The 24,831-nt window shown below is 42.5% G+C and overlaps 1 protein-coding gene across 2 annotated transcripts in view; it reads right to left on the bottom strand.

Moving 5' to 3' along the window:
- Positions 1 to 24,831, bottom strand: part of LOC148031760 (sec23/sec24 transport family protein) — a 151,395-nt gene that overhangs the window by 6,447 nt on the left and 120,117 nt on the right. Inside the window, exons 10-13 of one of the 2 annotated variants that reach the window (XM_087685415.1) lie at positions 20,909 to 21,001; positions 20,700 to 20,817; positions 13,782 to 14,056; positions 5,844 to 6,058 (exon numbers count right to left, since the gene is read on the bottom strand). In XM_087685415.1, coding sequence (XP_087541541.1) covers positions 5,844 to 6,058; positions 13,782 to 14,056; positions 20,700 to 20,817; positions 20,909 to 21,001 — 701 coding nt within the window. Of the gene's footprint in view, positions 1 to 5,843; positions 6,059 to 13,781; positions 14,057 to 20,699; positions 20,824 to 20,908; positions 21,002 to 24,831 lie in introns of both variants that reach the window. The other variant, XM_087685414.1, reaches the window with a different exon arrangement.

Raw genomic sequence — 24,831 nt, 5'->3', positions numbered from 1 at the left:
GAGTAAGAAGTGCAGCTGGGAGAGTAGTTAGCTTGGAAAAAATATTATATTTCCTAGAACAAAAGCTCATTGGCAGCTGGGAAAAACACATGCTGTTTTGTCCACAAAAGCAGGTCCAGCTCTCCGTGAAAAGAACCAGCTAGGCTTCAGCCATCTCTCTTATTACTCATAAACTCTCTCTTGTGCTTCTCACAAGAATTGGATGGAATTAGTTTACTCCAAAGATCATGGTTGTCCAAATTGTATACAAGACACACAAGTATTTCATGGACTGAATACTTTGAGCTTCTCCCTTTGGATGTACATATTCAGGGATATGTCTAACAATTCATTTGCACATGTAGATCTGCTATCTCCACTAGTTGATGATTAGTGGATTTCCTGGAGTATAGAAGATTAGTGTATTTTGGCAGACTAAAAGTTACTTGAAAATAACTGCTTGTAAGGAGACAAGCACCCTGTAATCTCCCTTTCCAAGCTATTTGGATTGTTGCAATGATGCATCTTAGTCTTGATATCCAAGCTTATGTTACCATAGCTCGGTAATGATGTATAAGAACACATTTAGGACTGCAGACTACTTTTTTCCCTCTTTAGGATTCTTTGGCTTTATTGACCAGCCAATGATGATCCTTAATCATGAGATGATAAAGCTGGTTAGCTGACGCCTTTTAAAGGTTAAGATGGCCAGAAAGATCCCAGTCTTGCCACCCTCGGAATTTTTTTCCTACAAGTGAGCGATGGCTTCTTGCACATAGCCAAAGGTACAAACAAAGCCTTAGTAAACCGTTGCTAAGTATACCAAGGCCAAGATACCAAGGTCTATGCTTTGGTTGCCTCTCTAGTCACTACCTTAATCGTGAGCCTTGGAGGAATGTGGAAGGGATTGGAGGATAACTTCAGACCTAGAAAGATTTTACTATAGTAGAACATAGAAGCTTGGTAGTTGGCACATGTCTTGGTTATGGTTAGGTTCCTAGTAGCTTGTGACATATGCAGAGAGTTAGAGGAGACGTGGACATTGCTTTTAGGATTGCCTTTCAGCTTAGGAGATGTGGAGGAGAGCTCTTAGGATGGTCTTTTGTGGTAGGACTTAGAATATGATATGCCATAGATTCGTAGGACATACATTAAGGATCATGAAGGTGTCATTGGCCAAATACTGAGCAATAATATGTTGTCCAAAAGGAAGGGACAAACCAAACAGCTGCCTAGTGGCCACCATATGAGATAACATAGAAAGGACTAGATGAGTTGCCAAAGCAAAAAACAAAGGACTCAAAGGGCAGCCCCGTCTGACCGAGCATTGAAGGGGAATGGGGGTTAGTGACACAATCATTTAACATCATTTGGGAGGATGCATCAACATTGATTGTGTAGATCAACTAGGACATACACGGCTCAGATCCCATAATATGCATAAGTTCTACAATGAAGGACCAATCTAGATAATCAAATGCCTTTTCCAAGTCTATCTATAGTAAGACCACTTTTCAATTAGAATGCTTGGCATAGTTGATCCCCATTTGTACATTCATTACATTATGCAACATGTTCCTAGCCCTTAACAAATCTATATTGGTTGGGGTGCACAATGTCAGGGAGGCACATGTGGAGGTGACTGGCCAAGATTTTGGACATTTTATGTATTGAACCTATTAGAGAGATGGGTCTCCAATGTTTCAACATGAAGGGAGAAGACACTTTCGGAATCAATTTAATAACTCCCTCCTTCCACAATGCTGGCATAGATCTTGTTTCCTAGACTTGCTCGCACATGGCCGTCAAAGGTTTCACCAAACTAGTTGCATAAGTGTCAAAAAACTCGTTAGTAAGGCCATCCCAATTAGGACTTTTATCCATGGGTAAATGCAGTAATACATTCATCACCTCGTCCTCATAGATGTCACTTTCCAAGGCATCATGGATGTTGAGCAAAACATGATCCTTGACCAAGTGATAAAAATCCACACAAGTGTCAGAGATCCATGCAAAAGGGGTTTGAATCAAGCCAAGAAGGTTTCGGCACATTTGAATAATAGTCTGCAGATCCATGACCATGTTGCCCTATAGTGGTCTCGAGTCTAGACATATTCTCCAGTGCAGGGGAAGTCTGCAAACCCCAAAAAAATTTATGGGTCTAGTAGAAGGTTTCTTGCAAATTTTCAATCATAGATTTCAATTTTGCTTGGAGGTAAGATCTTAATTGGAAATGCTAAATAAGATCAACCAACCTTGTGGCAAATGGAGGCAAAAATGCATCACCTCGTAACTCAAGAAGCGATGAAGGAACCAAGGCTAGGAGTTTCTCCACCGCCTGCCAATGTTGTTTGCAAAGGGATGCATGATGAATACCATACTATCGAGCAGCCCCCTGTGCATTACTAATCAATTGCTCATTGGATCGACTGCCGCTCCTTGGAAAGTTTGACAAGAAGCGGTCAAGCAATTGTCCCATATAGCCATTAAAAATCGGGTGTTTCAAATAAGAGGCATTAGAGCACAAAGGGAGCTTTTCCAATAATTGTGCAAAAAGGCACAATAGATTGCGCAAGCATCTCGAATTGTAGAGGATAATGATCATAAGGCTTTTGATTCAAGACTTGCATATCTAGGATCTTTGGTAGAAATGCATCATCGTGCATGATATATGCAATCCAATCTAGACCATGTAGCAGAATATTGTGCTGATAAAATGTGAATCCTAGATCTGATAAATGCAGCTAGGACCAAAGGTCTTGCTTAAGAATGAATCCACACACATATTGAAGTCTCCCATTAGCAACCCCGGTCTGCAAAGTGTCAAAGAGGGTATCAATCTATCTCACAAATTATACCTAGACACGAGATCATTCGGAGCATAGAGACCAATTAGCCACATGAACTCCCCATCAAGTACAAATTCTATCACCACAAAGTGGCCACGCATATCATTTTTGACGTAGTCTGGCTGAAATCTCTCATGAACCACCATGAGAACGCTAGAGTAGTGTCGTATAGAGCTGTTCAAGGGCACATAGGACATCCCATTGATTCTTGTGCAAGATGCACCACATATCATGTTGATTGTTGCATGAGCAAATGCCACACACATTCCAAGAAGCAACTTTCATATATAATCACTAGCAAAATCTAGACCGAGGCTAGTCATGCCTCGCTTTAAACTTTTTGTGCTAACAGTTTAAGCATTCCATCATCCAAGAAATCTACCAATATTGCAAATGAGTTCATGCGTTTACTCATCTATTAAGAGGTAGAGTGGTCATTCCCCTTCTTGGGAATAGATCTAGGATAATGTCGATCCCATGGGGTGATCACCTTGCCTTGTGTATCAAAAGCAAGTGCGGCTAGGGGATCTTTGAAGTGATCCACAGGGGTTTTTTCAGCAAAAGCATTCCATGGAGCAAAAGAGACCTTGTCAGTAGATAGATGCATCATGGGCTACTTATCCTTATGTCGCACATAGGCCATAAGGAGTCTTGGGGAGTGTAGGAATTAGCAACTGAGATGCCCATATGAATCATTTTGTTCCTTTTGGAATAAACCTATTCTGATTGAGCTTGGGGCTACATAGGTTTTTTCCCTTTGTCTATGTTGGTGGGTGTTGGCATCCTAAGGGCATTTAGTCATGAGATCTTCCTCAACCCCACTTGTGGAATTCTCGCTTCTAGAATTATCTTTTTATCCGGGCACCCAGCCATAAAATACCCCATTTGGCCGCAAGAGAAACAATGACCAACAAAGGTGCCCCATTTCAAATGGTAATGCAAGGATGGCATTCCATGACAATTTAGCCTTAACTAGTTAGGCCCCTTGCGAGCAATATCCCACAGCATACACATGTAATTGCAATTGGTGGCCCTCAAGCTAGGGGGCACCAAGATTGTGCCAATGGCTACCATAGCTTCCTTAAGTAAAGGCCAATACACAGCAAGGCAAGCTTCCTCTTCCACCCAAACTGGGCATTCCTGTTGGAGTAGACATTGAAAGTCAGCCATCGGTCTCCATGGTACCACATGAACAAGGCGTTGATAAAAAAAACAGAGGCACCTTTGCTAAGAGGTTGACATGGAGCATTGTCAATTTGAGCATTACTTCATAGAAGCCCTCTGGTCCCATGAAAATTTCCTCCACATATTCACCCAATAGCATTGAGTTGCGCCATTGGTAGGTCCATGAAAGCATTGGGATCTTGCTTGTGAAAAAGAAGACGACCCCTCTTTCATAAAATGTCAAGAAAGAATGCAGCATTCTCTTGGTATCAATGGTTGCATCTAAAACATCATCTTGATCCTGATAAGAGAATGCTCCATGGTTGTGTTGAATGTAATCACCCAGTAAAGTATTGGCAAACTCCAATATGTGTTCCCAATCATGGTCTTGAGAGTTGTCAGTGTGACGGACGTGACTTGTGCATAGGACCACACTTGATTATCAGTTGGCATTCCATTATTTCCTCCCTCAAGGCATCAGAGGCATGTTTGCTGCATTTGATCGGAGGCTGTGCATCAAGGCTAGGTGGAACCTCGGAACAGGGGACCTCCATATTGGTACAGGGAACCATCTCTTCCCCTTCCTTAGGATCTGAATCAGGTCCCAAAGCATCCACCACTTGGTTGATAAAAACAATGTTCAACTCAAACTTGTTTGCTGCAAATCTCTCTCTCTCTCTCTCTCTCTCTCTCTCATACACACACACACCATCCCACCCACACATGGAGGTGCACATTCACAAAAAAGAATGAAGAGCCTCTCTCTCCCTCTACTTGCTTTTTGTATGATGTATGATGTAAGGTGTATCCACCTAGATTTGTCTCCTTGTAGCATGTTGCCTATATTGTGCATGAGGTTTTGGTTTGTTACCCTTAACATATTCATCTTATAAACTCCAGTGGCATTGCTAGTTTGGTTGTAAACATGTGTTCCATTATCTGTAGTCCAAAATTACCAAAGTATTCATTTTCGGCACTAATATCATATTGTACCCTATAAAAGCTTAAGGTAACAATTAGTATTGTATTTATCATATCGTACGGTATTGTACCTTTCGTACTTGACAACTATGGGTCAACATTGTCAATCTTGCAAGGGTCAATGAGTTCCTTCGGAATCCTTACCCTACACTGCTTGAGTTGGAATTCACATTGTGACGAATGATGATGACGAGTGGGCCACATGTGGTGCTGAGACTGCCTGTAGCATTGCATGTCCTAGCCTTTTTGATGAGCCTATGGAAAACTGGTGAATGAGGAAGACATCCTTCTTTTGTACTTGGTTGCAAGGAGGGCTTGTATCCAATAGGATGAGATTTCTCAACGACATCCATGATAGTGTTTGGAGACTCCAAAACACTATCTTTGGACATGTAGTAAGCTTGTTTGGAGCTGGACATGTGGGATCCTTTGCTGCAAAGAGCGGAATGTGGAGTCTATCACTAGGATATAAAACTCAATGTGGCAAGTGTAGCCAAATGAGGTTCAGGAATACTGGGAGAGCTGAAGATATTCAATGCTCTTGGACTTGTGCTTTGCCTGTGGAAGGAGCACCGCAGGCCACCTTTGTGGCTGTACCAGTAGAGTGGTCAGCCTGGGAGCTCAAAGTAACAGAGGCATATTTTCTTCGGAATATAGGTCAATGTAAACCAACGCAAAGACTAGGAAACTGAATTTTCTGAAAAAATCTTGAATCATCTCAAAATTTCCTTGGTGAAGGTATCTCAGAGATCTCTTAAAATGAATAAAGTTTGGTAAACACTAAAAACAAGAAAACTAGTTATTTAAGCTAAGGTGGAATGAGATGCCAAGGGTTTTGAAATTAAGAGAAGCTTTACAAAAAATACTTACAGTTTTGTGGAGGGGGAAATGGGAGAGCAGGATCAGCTGTTGAGGAATAATACACAATCAGCATGGTAAAAGCATCCAGGAGGAATATGGGGCTACCACTAGTTAACAACGCAGCACGGCTGAGAGAATGACGTGGATATGCTTGCTTGTCTGGAGAACTGTAAGATGACAGTACTGGATAGATAGCCCGTAGCAGCGAGCTTGGCTCAAGTGCACTGCAAATAGAAAATGCAAAACAGTAACCACATATCCAAGGATCCAAAACAGAACTGCACATTATCAGTAGCCTCCTCCCCTCCCCTCTTAAAAAATAAATTGAAAAAGAAGAAAAGAAGAATACACATTACACAATTCAATTAAAAAGCAAAAGACATGTGACACAATAAAACATGGAATTTGTAATCCTATGCCACACACTTTGTATATGCATGCAGTGGATCCTGTTATTGCAAATGCAACACCTGTGAGAGGATCCTTCAAATTGGGGTAAGGTAAAATAATATTGCAATGGTGCTCTTAGCAAGAAATGAAGGAACTGGCGAGTTTAAAGTTACAAAGCTCCATCTAACCTGTATCAAGCTATGACTAGCTAGTCCTTTCCTACCAAATCTAGTCTCAGCTCCTCTATTTGGTCATGCAACTGCTTGACTTATTATATAAAAAGAAAAATTGTTCAGTTTCCATTGCTCTTCCACATTTCTGGCTTTTGCAGGTGTAGAACTGCTGACAAATGAGCCAATGCCAGTGGGGGGATGGATAGCAATTCAATGGAAATCAGAGGAAAAGTACCCAAACTCCGCACATGGGAAAGCTGCAAGATTAAATGAATGCTATTTCAATCAAAATGTTTTGGACTAGCATCAGCATGATCAAGTTCTATATCAAAAAGTTATCATGCTTTAATGCTCACGTCCCATCATGTACATAATCTATTCTGATTACTAGCAAGGGATGGTGAGCATCAGACTATTCTCAGCCTCACGTGACAAGGCCAATAGATCATTTTGAATATTCCAATTTTGTTTGTACTCTATGCATTTCCTAATCAGTGGCAGCATGCAAAAACAATAATTGAAAATGTCTAACCCTATCGGTTCGTGGACATATAGTGCCAGTCCATAAACTTAAGTCAATGCTGATTCATCTCTTTGAGGGGTAGCAGAACCTGTTGTCTACAATTTGCAAATAGCATATTGTCACTGTAAAGTGGCCATCAAGTTTTGGAAATACTGCTGAAATTTCAGAAAGAAAAGGAGATATAGTTATGCTTGTGCCACAGATTTTTCCATTAGATCATTCAATAACCTGCAAGTGTCCTTGGGCAATCAGATTGTTCATGTGGATTAGCAGTGGATGTATGGCTATAGCATGACCAGAGCATGGAGAGGGCAACACACATAACATTTTGCATCTTCTGCTGAACCCAACCTTAGACATCATTGTTACAGTATAATTCCAATGAATAAACATAAAACCTCAGTGGATAGATGCTAATCTCTATCCAGAATGTTCTTAAATCTTCAATAATATCATGTTTAATCATGAGCTTATAAGAGTTGAAACTTGGCACAGATGCAACACATGCTCCATGTAATTATTGGAGACCCCAAAGCACTTTGATTGTGCCTGTACTGAGCCATAGTTGCTGTTGAGAGGTGCTTGCAGGATTTCTTTTCTGAGGGGAACAAAGTCTGGGTGACACTACCTTGGGGATTTTTGTTGCCAGTAGGTGCCTGGGATGTATGATACCATCTCATTGTTGAGGGCCTGTCTTACACCATGGCTGGACTAGGGGAATTTAACAGCAAATAAGTTCTAGAGCCCACTGCATCCCATTCAAAGATCTGGGAGATTATCAGGAGGCTCAAAGGATAGCACACTAGGAAAGTCTATTGCCATCTGATTTTCAGCAAAGAGCACACTCTGATGTTTCCCACCCTAGGTGCACTTTGAAGTTATATTTTTAACTCAGATGCTGTTAGGATCAGCTTCAGGGAGATTTGTGCCACCAGTAGGAGCTCAAGCATCTGTTCGTTGAACCTACGGGAGACATAGATGGGACTCCTAGCAGGATTTACATCCCTTTATTGTAGCCATCCCCACCAACCCTCTTTTCATTCCAACCATGCCCGTGAGCCTTGTAACTTCATTTCCTTGTGTAATATAATTAGCAACTGTTTTTTATTACAAAAACAAGGAAGTCCTGCAGCAAAAATATAGCCTGCCTGCTATACTTAGGTCTGTAAGATGAAAAAATGTGATGAGAGAGAGAGAGAGAGAGAGAGAGAGAGAGAGAGAGAGAGCTTGACCACCCAGCTGGTGAAGCCATTGGCGGCTATGTTTCAGCAGGTTTGGGAAATAGGGGTCATGCCTTCCTCATGGAAAGAAGGCCTTATCAAACTGCTTCCAAACGTCCCTTCGCCGTCGATGTTGCAACACTGGAGACCAATTTCTTTGATGGGTTCGATGTATAAAATCTTTTCCAAAGTGCTGGCGAATCGGCTTCACAAGCACCTTCTAGCTATTGTGCACCCTCTTCAATATGGTTTCATTAAGGGCCGCAACATTCTGCATAATATCTTAAATGTGCAAATGGCTATTGACTATGCGAGGCACTCCAATTAGGAAGTGGTATTGATTCAATTGGATCTGGAAAAGGCTTTTGACTATTTAGACTGGTCTTTCATTGCAGAACTTATGTCTGCCATGGGTTTTGGTACTCGGATGTCCCGATTGATCTACACCATTAGTACTGCGGCTTCTTCACGCGTTATGCTCAATGGTGGGGTTATAGAGCCATTTGTTCTTGCATGCTCGGTGAGATAGGGTTGCCCTTTGAGTCCTCTCTTCTTTGCCTTGGCGACTCACCCGGTTCTTTCAATGTTATCTTCAATGGCGGCTTCTGCTCAGCTGGCCGGACTGGCTCTTCCTTTGGGACAGCACTTCATTAGCCAATCTCTGGCTGATGATAGCTTTATGATTTTGCGTGCGGACAAGGATAACATTCGCAAGGCATTAGATGTTTGGACACTTTTTGGTCATGCTTCTGGTCTTCGCATCAATGCCTTCAAATTAGCCATTCTCAGTTGCACGGAGTCTGATTTACAGTCATTGGGCTGGCAAGGTCAGGTTGTTTCCCGTGGCTCCATTGTCGGGCATCTTGGATATCCATTGGGGGTTGATGTTCGGCCAAAGGAACTACTGGAGTGGATTTCACAGAAACTGGCAGCTAAGTTTATGTATTGGAAGTCGCAAGCGTGGCCATTTCATGTCCGCCTCAAAGTGGCTCAGACAATTATGCTGCCAATGCTCACATATTTCTTGCCATTGTTGCCGTGGACTCCTACTACTTTGAAGGCTCTCACGCGCCCCATTCGTTTCATGCTATGGAAGAAGGATTCATTGCACGAAGGTATTTCGTGGATTTCATGGTCACATACATGTACCCCCAAACGCCTGGGTGGTGGAGCTATTTTGGATGCTGAAACTCATATGCTGGTTCTTCGTTGGTCTTTTTTTCGCGCTATGTGTGTGGATCACCACCCGTTGGACCATTATAGCCTGTTATTTTCTTGAGGGCAGCGGGCTTCGGCATGATAATACACGACTTCGGTGCTCCTGGTGGCATATCCTTAATGCAGACTCTTGATTTTCCAGTCCCTCCTCCTCTCTGTTACTGCATTTGGTCGGCTCCTGGAAAGTGGTGCTCCAAAAGGCGTGTTGGCATCCAGTGAGGGACCGCTTGCATACTAACTCCTTGCAATTGGAATTGTTGGCAGTCTCGATATTACTTTCATGGGAAGCCAAACATGAGCTCAGACCAAGATTTAATTGCATGGCCCGCTTGGGTGTGACTTCAGTGGCGGATGCCACCCTTGCCACTCGTAATGTATTCGCATCGTTTTGTACTGCCAGGAGACTGTTCAGGATCCCGCGCGGATAGCGTGATTTATGGGAACAGTTTTTGTCGGTGCTTCAGGGCAGGCAACCCTTTCCTGCCCTGGCGGTGGATTGTCCTTGGCAAGACTAGGATCTTGCAGGCCGGTTGAGTCTGGAAAAGGCCTCTACTAATCAGGTGTATCATCTTCTCATTAAAGTTCATCAATGGCTGGGTGTGAAAGCTAATACTGTATAGGGATTGCGGAAATCTCAGTCATGGTGGAAGGCAACTGTGATGGAGGGCTGGTTGAATAAGACACCTTTCAAATGAAAGGTCTTCTTTGGCGGGTGATGATTGGTGGTCTTTCTCTTGCCTCGGCCCTTTCCAAGCGGAGAATCTCGAACGGCAATTGTTTCTTCTGTACTACTACTGTGGAATCGGCTCGACATCGGTTTATTTCTTGCCCGCTCGCCAAGAATATCTGGTCACTCTTGTCACAAGTTTGGCAGCAGTGGTGGGGTCCTCACTAATCCCTTTCGATTGGGTTTTTGTGCGTCCAAAATACCCCACACCACCACAGTTGCATATGAAGATCTTATTCCACTTTTTCAGATACTGGGGATACTGGCACATTTGGACCACACGGAATGCCTTTCTTTTTGATTCGGCCTCTAATGTACCGAGACACATTGCCCGGCTTAAAGGTCTCTTGCATTGGCAGATAGATCTCATTCGGCACTCGGACTTGCTCCCTCGGGAGGACTTGCTTCCCTGGCATAGGGCAATTTCCTCTCGGTCTTTGCTTGACTTGTGTAACTTTTTCATGGCTTAGTACTCGGATTTTACACACGTTGGCCTAGGGCCCTCATGTATCTTGTAATCATATAAACTTGTACCTTTTTTTCGTAATTAATACAATTACCTTTTACGAGAGAGAGAGAGAGAGAGAGAGAGAGAGAGAGAGAGAGAGAGATTAATGTCTACATAAGGCCAATGTGGCCTAAGAAAAAATCCAGAGTACATCCATGTCTAATGTCATCTCATCAGTAAAGTAAAGATAACATTACAAATAAGTGGGTGGCCTACGAAACAATACTGAAAATGACTATACGATGGGACTATACTAGGTTGAACCATGTGTAGTGTTGTTCCATCGATAGAAAAGAAAAAGAAAAGGAAAGGAAAGGAGAACAAGAAGCTGATAGAACGATGTACAAAAGTGTGGTGGAGACTATGGGTTGTAGCTGATCTCAAGATTTGCACATGATCTCAGCTATGATGAGGTCCCTAGCTACTTCACTGATATGCCTGGTGGTGAGTCTTCGGTATCTCGTGATAATGGCTCTAATCCGACACTGGTGTGGCCTCCTCGAACGTGGTCTTGGTAGACAAGGTCGTGCTTGACGAAGGGAAATGGCTCTATCCAATGTGACTCCACCGTGTGGCCTATGAGAGAGAGAGAGAGAGAGAGAGAGAGAGAGAGAGAGAGAGAGAGAACTTTTTTCGTAATTAATACAATTACCTTTTACGAAAAAAAAAAGAGAGAGAGAGAGAACTTTTCTCGCTGCAAATCTTTTTGTGGCCAATCCAACAACCTTGAGGAAGCTAGTATTTCTCCTTGTAGCGAATTTTCCTCTTTACGAATATCCGGGGGATGCCAAACTGCTCCTGCCAAGAAGCTATCAAATGAGAAAGGAGAAAAGACTGGGAGACCTTTAAAGGCCTTGTAGAATTAAGCGCTTGCCACCAGGAAGCATGAATAATCGTGCTACCGTGAGAGATGCTAGTCTTTTCTATGAAGAAATTGGCAATGTCTAACCAAGGATGACACTGACTCTGCAACAGGGATAGCCTCAAAGCGGCCATATGCAAATTGACATCTAGCAAAGCTGCACTCCCCATCCTTTTCGGAGTGGTCACATGCTGCTAGGAGATCCATACCTGCCCCAAATGATTGCCTTTCTTTTTCCAGAGCATAAATCTGATAGGCTGAACCAAATCCAAAATGGACTTCTTAGTCCAAGGAAGCAATGGTAGAAAGAATGAGATCATACTGATCATAATGCATTGGGCCACTTTTAGTCTAACATGTAGTGGCCAACTCTGGGATTTCTAGTACATGAACCTGTCATAAATTCGGGAGGCCATCCAATCCAGCAAGGCTCGGGAAGCAACATCCACACCAATAGGATATCCCAAGTGTCTGGTAATATTACCCCTTGTGATCACAATTCCATTCCAGCCCAAGGCCTGCTAATCATTCTCCTATAGGAGAGAAGGGTGGATTTTAGAGTATTAATGTGAAGATCCGATACCAAAACAAAAAGATTCCAGGCGACCATTGCCCGATTAACATTAATACGATCCGCCGTAAGGAACATAAAAGAATCATCTCCCAAAGATTGACCCACAAGCTGGTCACCGCCGGGAAGAGTTGAAGACAGTCTGTGATGGTGTTATTCCTGGGCAGCCCCATCTTTATTCCTTTAGGCGTATTTGTCAGTACTTTAGGGTGCCTCATGGATACAAGGACATTTGGTTGTCCATACAGGACAGTCTTCAGAGGTGCTTTCCTTTGTCTGCATACTAGCCATTGGATCCTTGGGGTGACTGGATGTTTGTGCTTCCTGATGATTTTGCGAAAAGGTCAGCTAATCACATATACCATTAGATGGTGGAAGCCAAGAGATGAGTCATGGGGAAAGTGAATAGGTTATGGCATCGTAGGGACAATAAAAAGAAGTGGCGGGAAAGCTTTATCCAGCTTTGGAAGTCTAAGGTCCCGTATTAGGGAAAAGTGTTCATGTGGCGACTGCTCATTGGGGATCTTCCAACGGGAGAAGTGCTCCGTGTTTGAAAGATCTCTGTTGGGCGTTGTGTTTTCTACACTACGTGTGATGAGACATTGCTTCACCTCTTTGTCTCCTGCCCTGTTGCGCAACAGATCTGGAATTTCATTTCCCGTGTGTGGTCCTCCGTGACTCAGCACCGCCTATCAGTTCATTCGTGGATTATGGGAAATATGTCCTCTATGCCCTCTTTGAGTTCAAATTGTTCCTGCCTATTTCATTTCCTTAGATGGACAGCCCTGTGGCAGATATGGCCTACTCGCAATGCCTTTATTTTTGATTCAGCATCGGGCATCCATGGGCACGTGGCCCATGTGCGTGGAATAGTGTTATGGAAAATCTCCTCTATGATGTCAGCGGACCTGGTTCTTCCGGATATTGCTGCTCCCTGACTGGCGATTGTTCACTCTACTCCAGCTGTTCCTTCTATGTGATCTATTAGTACTGCTCGTGTAATAGGTTGTTCTAGTTGTTCTGAGAGCCTGCAGGCCTCATGTAAATATTAGTTACACAGAAAGAGAGAGACAGAGTATGCTGACCTGATGGTCTAATGTAATAGAAAGTAAGAGATACAGAGAGAATGTTGACCTGATGGTCTGATGTAAATATTCACTATCTAATTCAATTATCTTCATGGAGAGAGAGAGAGAGAGAGAGAGAGAGAGAGAGAGAGAGAGAGAGTCCACTTACCATTTCGAAAAAAAAGAGATGGTCCACTTAATGTTTCAACAAGAGCAGCAAAGTTATAAACAATGTCTATCCTGAGCATGCAAGCTTTATAGTTCCAGGCTGAGCAAATACTGCAGCACTTGAAAAAGATGTCATCATGATGAAACCTTTTAGGTTTTTACCACACGAGCAAATAGATTTGCAATGAGACTTTCTATGAGGCGGCCTTTTGAAGTGAAAGATGAACTTAAAAGGAAATGCCTGTATGTGCAAGCAATCCTCCTGGCTAAAGCAGGTGAGCTGAAACTTGAAAGCTTCTTGACATGAAAGACTCAATGTGTTTTCCTATCAGCTTATGCGGTTAAATGTAAAGATAATCCTTCCCTCCTTCCCTCTCTGGTGGGCATGTCTGTAAAGAGCTCCAAAGGGAGCTGTTGTGATCACATACTGCCTCAAAAGCCCAAACCATAAGTGTCATGTTGTAGTGCTATATTGCCTTAAAGCTTTTAGAAACTGAACAGTCAAGTTTCATTTCTGTACCTGTAGAGACATTGCAGATATATCCGGTAGTCTGGATGGACACCTTCTTCATGGTACTGAAGAAGAGGGCTTCTCAATAGAGCAAATACAAGCCTTGGTAAGACTTGGAGCTTAGGGCTCTGAGAAAATGCAACATCTAGTCTGTTCATGGTGTTTGGTTGCCCAAACCGGGCTAATTTATAGAAGTCGTTGTACTGAGCTGTTAGTATTACCAGCCAATCATGTAGAAGCAACCGTGCCTCTCTAACACCCTCCTCCAGAGAAGCACGTATAATCTGAAATCCCAAAAAAGGCCAATAAGAAATTAGATTTAGATAAAAAAACAATCCTCTTAAAAAGAACCTGCCAAGAGCAATCCTTATTAATTCATACATGCATTGTCACCAAAAAGAAAGAAGTATATCCTTAAAAATTGCTCAACTGTTACACAGAAAACTCCCTTTTATTTGAGTTACTTTTCCGATAACTTGAGCTTTGACACACAATGTCTTGTACTAGGTAACTGCATCTCTTTACAATCAAGTGTCATAGAGCAGCCAATCAGGTGGCCAGCAATATGCTTTTACTATCTGTTTATTATGATGGGCCCAAGTGGCAAGCATGCTTGTAAGTTACATCTATGTTATGCAGAAAATGGCAGACTAAAGCTGTATCTCTGCAAATCATTATACATAGATTGGAAATAGGTATAGGTATAAAACCAGATTCAAACAGGAGAAAACCTGTCACAGAACGCTCCTATCAAACTCATGGCAGTGGTAAGTATTACCATAATAACTAGGGCGAGCATGTATCTTTATCCCTACACAAGGGAGGCGAGTATAAGCTCTTATCTCCTGTCCAAAGAATGTATCCATAGATAGATCAGCCTAGAGAATAGTAGTCCATGAGTGGTAAACTAGTCCATTGAGCTACCCAGAAGGTTGTTGGTTTGAGTTCTCACCAGCATGGTTTCTATGAGGATGAGTGTAGTTGATCCGTCTTCGTATTGTGCACCTTCAAAATGCACAATATTAATTAAGATCAAAATACATTGTATAAAGGCACTCTTTTCCTTTCCAGCGATCTGCATGATTGTTTGGTATTGAACCAAACATTCCTCATTGTATGCAAATGCCTTCTAATGTACTAAGACGTTTGTAGGTTGGCCAGAGACCACATCTTGGTATTCAGATCGTATGTGGACAGGGAAACCTGCACTAAAGAAAATGCACTGCTGCCAGGTCAAAAAGTAGCTGTCTTGGCACATTAAAAGCTTGAAGATATCTTGTACATGAAAGGGAAATGTATTACCTGTCAAATATTAGTGTCTACATGCTGCCTTGGTTTCATGAGAAGGGTTACATTTGGGCTCCTCATCAATAGTTTCTACAATATTTTGAATACAGAGTTTTACTAACAAGCACGTCATTGTGCACTAAAGAGCATGATGCTGGGACACCTCTGACCAACTTAACTAGAAAACCCATCATGAAAATAATTTCCATGGGAACTCCAAATCCACTCTACCATAAGCTTTCTCATAATTGAAAAGTAAAACAATGACACCTTCTCATATCAAGCATCATAGGACAATGCCTAAGACTCATTGTGTGAAGATACCCTAGGGTTTGCATAGAGAAACACAGAATGTACAAAAATAACTGAAACACAATAAACTAGCAAATAACACAAAACACAAAAAGGAGAAGAGAATTGAGAAAACAAACGAATGCTGTAAAGGAATGAGTGAAGAAGAAGATATAGATGAGATATTGGGAGCAGATATGTCCAACAGCCATTTACTCTTGTGGGAGTAGTTGATGGAGAGTGCGTGAGAGTGACATCCTCCATGTATGGATCCAAGTGCAGAAATAACATCAATTCTGGAGTATATGGAGCAGACTGGAGCTGAGGGTGATGTCATGCGATAGTCAAGGGGGCCAGCTGATGAAGCAAATAACTGAAAATCTGATGGCAATGATGTAGAGACTGATGGTTATGCACTGGAACAGCAAAACACAGATCAGAAGGTGTCATAATCAGCTGACAGAGCAAATCCCAGTTAAAATGCAGCAGCTGGTGTGGTTTTGGAGGGTCTGCAAAAGGTTGCTGGTTGAGCGGAGGTGTAAATACAGCAGCTGATCAGGTCACCAGCTGAGCAACAGTGAAAATGCAGCAATTGATTAGGTTAAGATGGCTGAAAAACCTCCGAGCAAGCAGCAGCAGGCAGTAGCACAGTCAACAATGGGCTGGCAGCAAAAAAGCAGCCATGGCTAACTAAGGGCATTGTCCATATGCCACATGTCCAATTGGGTTGCCACTTGGGTGGGTGGGTACTAGTAGAAATTGGAGCAATAACTGTAGAAGCTAGACTACGATCCCCTCTAGGCTACCCAAGGGGAGTATTACTCGTGAGTGCAACTGCGGTCTTTTGATAATAAGATTTAAGTGGAAGACCTTAGGCCTTGTATACGACACTCTATCCACATGACTCGAGTGCTGATAGTGTATGCCAAATAGGTTTTGTGTCTTTGTATCTAATAGAGAAAGGGGTGTCTTTGTTTTTAGGGCATGCCTCCCCTCTTAACAGTCCTTTCCACCTCCATAATTCCCGTTCAAAAAAGACGAGACTAGGGCCCCCTCTCAAGTAGAAAACGGGGAGGTCTTTTTGCAGACTTGGTCATTTAGCACAAGAGTTGGCATTCAATCTCATAAAATATTGGTAGTTAGGGAAAAGAGACGACTTACCACATGAAGTGGAAATATTTTAAGGCTAGTTGTTTAGAAACAATATCGTCATCTGACTTCGGCGAGCAAATGGTGGCCAACTTGGCAAGTAATTGCCTCTATTTGGACATCTCGACATTCAGATAGTCCCCATCCATAATGGAGAACCCTTGCAGCTCATGATCAAGATTGATGTGTTGGGTTTTATCTCTCATTGCATAATGGTGGGCAAGATGACTCCAATGATCAAATGCTAACAGGAAACATTGTACTAGTGTGTAAAACTCAAGAAGTTACTCTAATATCAAATCAACATCGACTTTGACTTTACAAGCCTTCCATTGACGGATATGATCAGGTTGGGTAGGTTGTGGGTTTGGCATAGCCTCTAGACTAAGTGCTAGGTCCCAAAGACCCTGAGACTTAAGCACTTGTTGCATGAGATTCAACCAAGTCATGAAATTCAACTTGTTAAAGCAAGTTTTGTCACTAAAGGCATTCTTGGCCGTAGCAATTGCAGCAAATAGGGAGGGCAGGCTGGTAGACTTGATTGGAGTACACTTGGGTATGTGACCCAAAGTGTCCACGATGCATTGATAAAGCATGCATGGTGGATCCAAATGTGTTACTGGGGTGATTAGGCATAGGCATGGTTGCCACGTTAGCACCCCAAGGAGGATAGATAGGTGCACTATAAGCAAAAAATGAATATCCCTACATTTGAATGACGAATGACCATGGGATGTATGAAGGCACCTTGTAAGCAAAGAAAGGATATTCCTATGTTGAAGTCACTATAAGTAGATGTCTAAGGGGCCATGAGGGGGATACCTAATGCAATCATCCCAAGATAAGGTTGTGCTCACTTGTTGGTAGATGGGAGATAATGTATATGGGTGGCATTCTCCGTAACCCCATACCAAGGTGTACAGTGGCATGCACCTGGGTGTAAAATAGAAATCCCAATGGGGACAAAACACCTAGATGTGAATGATCTCTAAGATAACATGTGATAATGAAGATAAATTTTGAGATGACATACAAGATCCCAAGCTTAAAGTACTTCACATTCAAGAATTGGAACTTAAAATGGATAATGCAAGTTTGCAGTCTAATCTTAAGCTACTGAAAGCATGTGGAAGAGAACTAACTAATCATATGAAACGGGAGGGACAAGACCAAATTAAGAATTATTAGCACCAACAACATGCTCATATGAAGAAGAAGAAGATAATGTAACAACAATAACTAAAGACATGCTTTTGCCTCTAGAGGCTCCTCTATGAATAGTAACGTACCGATACCAGTCATGGTCTCCATGGTGACTTACAACCAAATCTTGCACAACAAAAGGAGCAATAGAGGGGGGTTAAGGTTCATGCAAATCAAACGGACTGTACAAACCTAACAATGGGTTTGGCTGTGATGGAAGGCAATGGTTTGCTAGTTGTCCCCAATGTGATACGTCCTTCCTAACGGAGAGGTGGTCAGCCTTACATAAATAGTTTGACTAATATGCAGCTCTTGTCCAAGTGTAGAGTGAAGACAAAGGAGTGTCATCAGACCACCTTCTACGCAAGCACTTGGTGAATTCCGTATTCAATATTTGCTGAACATTTGGTAAATTGTAAGAAGATGAGGGAAAGGATGTGTTGTCTCTCCTCATTGACAGCATAATGCCGCCTTAGAGGTTCCAATGAAGGAGAAGCTTGTGAAGATAGTATGGATCCCCAAGAAAGAGGTGTCTCAGACATTGTGAATTGGGTTACATGTCACTTATATCACTTGTACAAACCAAGCCTTTGTGACACTTGTAAGATACTCTTTAGTAGAGCATTGCTTGATACCATGTGAAGATATGCTAGGGTTTGCACAGAGAAAACATGGAATGGATGAACATGACTGATCCAAAAAAAGAGAGAGAATAAAATATGATGAATGAATGAATGCTTTAAATGAGTGCGTGAAGAAGATGGTACAGATGAGATGTCTAAGGAGCACACTCTTGTGTAAGCGAGATGAGGGAGAGTACCGAGCATTGCATTCTCAGTGTATAGATCCCGAGTGCAGCAATATGGCCAAATTTGGAGTAATAGAGCAGATTAGAGCTGATGGTGATGCCACCAACAAGGGAAGGGCCAATTTGTGAAAAAATTCATCATGATTATGTTCATATACTCATTGGATGGAGCTGCTAGTAGGTTACTCATTACTCATCATGATTATATTCATATAGCATGCTGGATAGGGACTAGAGATGGGATGCATTTGGCAAGAATTAGTTTTTGTTTGGCTTTTATATGATACTCCACACAAGGACTTGTTGTATATTGATTTTGTCTTGTAGACCAACTTGGCAAACATTAATATATCTTTTTGTGCTCTCTTTTTTTTTTCCCGGAATTGGTTGTGCTCTGTGTGTGTGTGTGTGTGTGCGTGTGCGTGCGCTACGGATCAAGACAAGTAGACACGGAACGGACTCTCTCGCCCTAGAGGATAGGATCTGCCAACTCTGTCAGCTGGAGCCAGAGACAGAAGAACATTACATATGTAGATGCCCAATGCACTATGAGATCAGAGGCTGCTTCCATTGTCTCTTCAAGGAGGGATTCGGGCCACTCTCCCAAACACTAGACTTCCCCGACTAGAAATGCCTTGGGCTCTTCCTCCTGGAGCTACGCCCACATAGAGGCCACCTTCTACGGGTCGGAGACCAAATAGCCGGGAACACACAGCAACGCACCCTCCAAGAGTTTTACAGACCCTTGGCCACCCCCTCTACAACTAGGACTGCAGCCAATTGACCAGTGGCCCCACCCTGAGAAGTCACCTTGGATAGAGCTATAAAGAGAAGCAGAGCTCGCCGCCCACACCTAGTAGGCCCACGCCCCTGCAGGAGACATCACCTACAAATACAACGGATACTACAGTGCCACCGGGGAGCCATACCTCGCCACTTCAGACTCTCCATGCAAACTTGATGTTCATGCAAACTTTACTAACTATCCATAGCAGCTCAAATATAATTCAATTAAAGTTCATGCAAGGTTCATTTGTCCAAAGAGACACACAAACTACTTTCTCAAGCAAGAAGTATATAGATGGCAAGAAATTGAATCACCAAAACTAGGTAAAACTAAATTGGACCACAGCCACGCTTTCAAAACCATTAAAATACTGGCTGTAAGTCAATTGAACTTGAGAATAGATTCACATTCAATCTCCATTCAATCAAACTTGAGCCTATGTTCAAACATCGATCAAACCTCAACCTAGGTTTACTCTAGCTGAATTGTATCTATCAAACTTGAGCCTATGTTCAAACATCTATCAAACCTCAACCTAGGTTTACTCTAGCTGAATTGTATCTATCTTGGGTTCTAGCTCAATTTATGGCTTAGCCTGAGCGTTGTTCTAGCTCATTTGTGAGCGTTGTTGTTATGTCAAGAAGTAGCAAGTTTGTCTTCCAGAATTAGGATTCAGGCAATCTGCCATCCATATGTAATCTTGCCCAACAATGTGTCAAAAATGTCTATATTCCAGAAATGGCTTCATATACCACAAGAGAGCCCATAATAAACATCCCTGCAAATAGGCTCAAACATGCTTCCGAATTGTATTTAATAAAAGTAAGGCTGTCGTAAGAGTTGTGACTCAAAAAAGTCTAAAGACAGTTCCTGAACCAAAGAAGTCATCCATCTCATAAAATATCGTGATACAAGCTTGGTTCCTTTTGCTTGTGGTCCCATCTGGGCTCCTTTACTGGGTCTAAGTGCTTTCAACTTAGTCTCTAAAACATCATAAACAATTTGTAACTTATAATTTGGCAATATCCAAAAACTTGTAGTATCCTAATGAATTATGAAGTTATAATTGTTTCAATTGTTAAAAGTTGTATCGCACAACAAACTTGAGAGATCAGTTGGCCTGATATATCCAACTATCTGAGAGATATTGTGGCTAAAATCCAGGCAAGATGAGCCTTTCATCTGAAATTGTTTATCCATTCTGCTACCATGTTTCTCTATCGCCTTTGAATTATGATAAACAAAATGATATTGAAAAACCAGTTTGATATCTGTAGAATCTTTCGACTAGCAAGAAAAAATTGCTTCATTTAGCTTTGGTTCTCACATGATCTAGCAACAAAAATATCATTGTAGCTTACATTTAGTAAGATAAAGAATAGGAAAGGAGCAGTCCTCTTACCTTGTGTGTTAGAATCGATAAAATCACTTCAGAATCTGCACTCTCATATAGTTCTGGAATGTTACGTGCTACTTCAATTTGTACAGTACGAAGCCGCAACCGCCTTTGGACATTGAAGCTTCTCCTATGTTTACAGTTAATGCCATCAGCAAGTATACATTACACATGAATCTTTACAGCACACAGAGCATGAATGTAACAGAAATCACCTTTTCATGTGACCATTAGAAAGATTCGTCTCATTTGGAACGATAATACTATATTGGAAAGCAAATTGTATAACTGGAGGACCATCCCTTGACCTGCACAATCCAACAAAATGTCCTCTCTCCTGTTTTTTCCTTAATAGGTTCCCTCTCTGTCTCTGTCTCTGTCTCTGTCTCTCTCTATATATATATAGGGTAATTATATTAATTACGAAAAAAAGTACAAGATAGCAAGATCACAAAGTACAAGGTGGCTAAAGGCCAAATAAAATGGTTTCATAAGGTGCAAAAGGACAAGACTACAAAAGGCACCTCAGGACTAGACAAAAAGAAAAAGATCAAGAGTGTTGACGAGATTTGGCTTTGTTGGGTCAGCCTTCGCTAGCAAAGTCTCTAATACACCATCTTCAAAGAAATTGCCTAGCACTGCAAAGGGATTGGGCCTCTGATGTGTTGAGAAACCACTTCTTCAGTTCATACACTTCATTTAGGGGTTTGCATTGATAGCCCCAAAAAGGGCTGGTGTGTACATTTTGGCCACTTTTTTAGTGGGTGGCCACACAATGGTGTGCCACCCTAGACAACTTATGCCTATAAATAGGCAGTCACTTCATTCATTCTTTACTTCTACCACTCTCATCACTCTTTAGTCATTCTTGACCATCTTCTTTGGTCACTGCCACCACTTCCCTTCTCTCATTAGCCCCTTCCATTGCCCTCACACCCCTTCAAGAGGACATTGCACTTCATGGCTAATGGCTGCCTTCACCATTCCTCTTCAGCCTCACGTGCCATATTCTTGCATCAGGCCTTGCATTTGGAGCATCTTCCACCTGGCATCACCATCATTTGCTTGGCGTCAACACCCTTCTTCTTCAGGCTCCACCTTCACCTGCGTTTTTTAGTGTGGAGATCTTCTCCTTGCCTGGCGTCATCATCTCCAGCTTGGCGCCAACATCCTTGCCTCTGGCAATAGTCTACATCATTGAGCGTTAGTGATTTCATCACTTGTCTATCATAGGGGCTGTTGGGACTTGCGTTTTTGTAGCTTGGCTCCTCTTCCATCACCTAGCATCACTTGTCTATCACAGGGGCTGTTGGGACCTGCGTGTTTGCAGCTTGGCTTCTCCTCCATCACTTGGACTCACTCATCTATCACAGAGGCTATTGGGAGTCTCTTTCATGTAGCATTTCTTAGATGTATATATCATCCTTTGTATAAAATCGCACTTTGTAATATTTACAGATAGATTTTCATATTTGTTTTGGACTCTTCTCTCCATGGTTCCAAGTAGTCTTATGAGTTGTCATTATCAGTCTTGTACTTATTTTATGAGTTACCAGTCTTATGGTTTTATGTAGTTTTTGCACTGCTCTTGATGATGATTGTGTATTCAATATGCAATTGCTTTGCAAAATATTATTCAACACATGGTGCTCAAGGATGGTAGGGTATCTTAGTGCCTTGCCACCATTTTTTTTTGTGTAACCATCGCTATTTACATCGTTTTATTGCACTCATCACTATTTGAGTTGGTATATGCTGTCCCCACGTTTGCTAGCTTCGACACTTTGGGATTTGCATTTTGCTGCCTAAATTACTCCCTCGCATCAGAGGACTATAGTTCGCTCCCTCGATAGCTGGAGATCATCTTCCACATCTTAGACGGCATCAAAGGATTGCAATCCCGCTCCCTCGACAGTTGTCCTTCACCTTTCAGTGATTACTTCGATAGCCCATTGCTCGAAGGACTGCATTTCAGTCCCTTCACTGTGCAAATTCCCACATGTGCTGCCGCTTGATTTCGATAGGACAGTGCAATTATCTTCTAAACTTCAGCTTCACTGTATTAGCTTTTCTTCTCATAGCACGATTTAGTGCATCATCACCACGTTCTTCTTGTGCTTTTGAGTTTCTCTTCTCTCTCAGTGTTTGCCGTACACACTGTGTTACTCCCCGCAAACCCTACTCTCTCTCCACCGTCGCTTATTTTTGACATGGTATCATAGCATATCTATTATTTTTGACATGGTATCAAAGCACAAGATATCAAAGAGCTAAAGACCTTGTTTATCAGAGAAGGCAAAGACAAGTTGTAGGTTTAGCATCATCTGCTGATTTCCCCTGTCATTTCCGGTTGCATCACCAAGAGACATAGATACCTTTCTCTTCCTCTCCCACCCATCCATCCACCCTTTTATAGGTTGACACTTCGGTGCTATGACTTCTCCACAGCAAATGGAAAAACCGTTGGGTGCTCCTCTTCTCGCATCATCGGAACCCCCCCACTGATACTTGCCGATATGGGCCTTTGCTTCTTACCCTACCGGAGTATATGCGTCTATCCCCCCACACTCATTGTGCCACCTCTCCCTTTTGGGTCATAGAGTTTATTCTACACTGGCTTTCAGATTTTTATGCTCAAGGCAATAAGATGCATACGACAGTTACTTAGCCCTTTTGAGCCACAGGAGAATCCACTGGTACCACGGCCTCCTCGCGACCACTACAATGTACTGTAGAGGTTGCTTCTACTTCTTCTAGGGTTTCATGCATGCCATCTCTACTTCTTCCAAGGTTGTTGTAGAGGTTGCAGTCCACGCTCCCGAGAGACAATGATTGTTGGATACTGTCCCCTCCGCAATTCGCTCCTTTGAGAGAGAGTGATTGTTCGACACCTACTACTTCGGCTCCGCCATCCGCTCCACATTGAGAGACAATGATTGTTGCCCACCCTTGGCTTAGCCTGAGTCTCTCTTTTCCCCACCCTTGACTACTCATGTTCGAAAGACCGCCTTTGGGAGTTCTTTGACCTCTTCGATACCCCAGATATCTTCTTCGGCACTACCAACGGCACTTCCTTCCTCATCAGATGAATTGGAGTCCATGATCCATGAGTTTTTAGATTCCCTATCTCTCGTACTCTTTTTGCCCTCCGAGAGGGCTCCTACTTCTTCTTCGGCTTTAGAGGGAGCCCCTCTCCCACCACCTTCAAAGGGAGACACCTACTCATCATGAAAGTCGTCACCCACCATTTATTGTTTTGGTATCGCTATCCTCATGCAGTTATTTCTTCTCTTGATACCCATGATCTTCAGACATCGCCTACATTGGGGCCTTGGAGGTTCAACTACAACTTGGTGACAAGACCTTTGAATTCCTTCTAGCAGCATGGAGTTACGGAGCTAGTGGCTTTTCTCCTGAGATGTAGTTAGGCTCTACAGTTCATCCCATCTACTATTTCTTACTATAGGTTAACTTTCAGGTGGCAATCTTGGATCTTCGAGATCCTCTACATCTTCATCGAATCTCTCCTTGCTTCTCTTTCTTCATCCGTTTTTAGGCTTGAGGGGGTGTTGAGAAACCACATCTTCAGTTCACACACTTCATTTAGGATTTTGTACCAACAACCCCAAAAAGGATTGGTGTCCACATTTTGGCCTTTTCTTTAGTGGGCGGTCACATAGTTGTGTGCCACCCTAGACAACTTATGCCTATAAATAGGTAGTCACTTCATTCATTCTTTACTTCTACTACTCTCACCACTCTTCATTCATTCTTGACCACCTTCTTCGGTCACCACCACTACTTCCCTTCTCTCACCAGTCCCTTTCACTACCCTCACATGCCTTCAAGAGAACATTGTGGTTCATGGCTAGTGGTTGCCTTCACCATTCCTTTCCTGCTTCATGCGCCCTATTTCTACATCATGCCTTGCATTTGGAGCATCTTCCACCTAGCGTCACCATCATTTGCTTGGCGTCAACACCCTTCTCCTTCAAGCTCCACCTTCACTCGCATTTTATAGTATGGAGATCTTCTCCTTGCCTGGCATTATCATCTCCAGCTTGGCACAGTCTACATTACCGAGTGTCAGTGATTTCATCACTTGTCTAACACAAGGATTGCTGGGACCTGCGTTTTT

Source organism: Lygodium microphyllum, chromosome 9, assembly GCF_053477565.2.
Source record: "Lygodium microphyllum isolate KBCC chromosome 9, Lygodium_microphyllum_v1.1.10, whole genome shotgun sequence".
Taxonomy (NCBI): Eukaryota; Viridiplantae; Streptophyta; class Polypodiopsida; order Schizaeales; family Lygodiaceae; genus Lygodium; species Lygodium microphyllum.
This window is presented reverse-complemented; position numbering and strand designations above follow the sequence as displayed.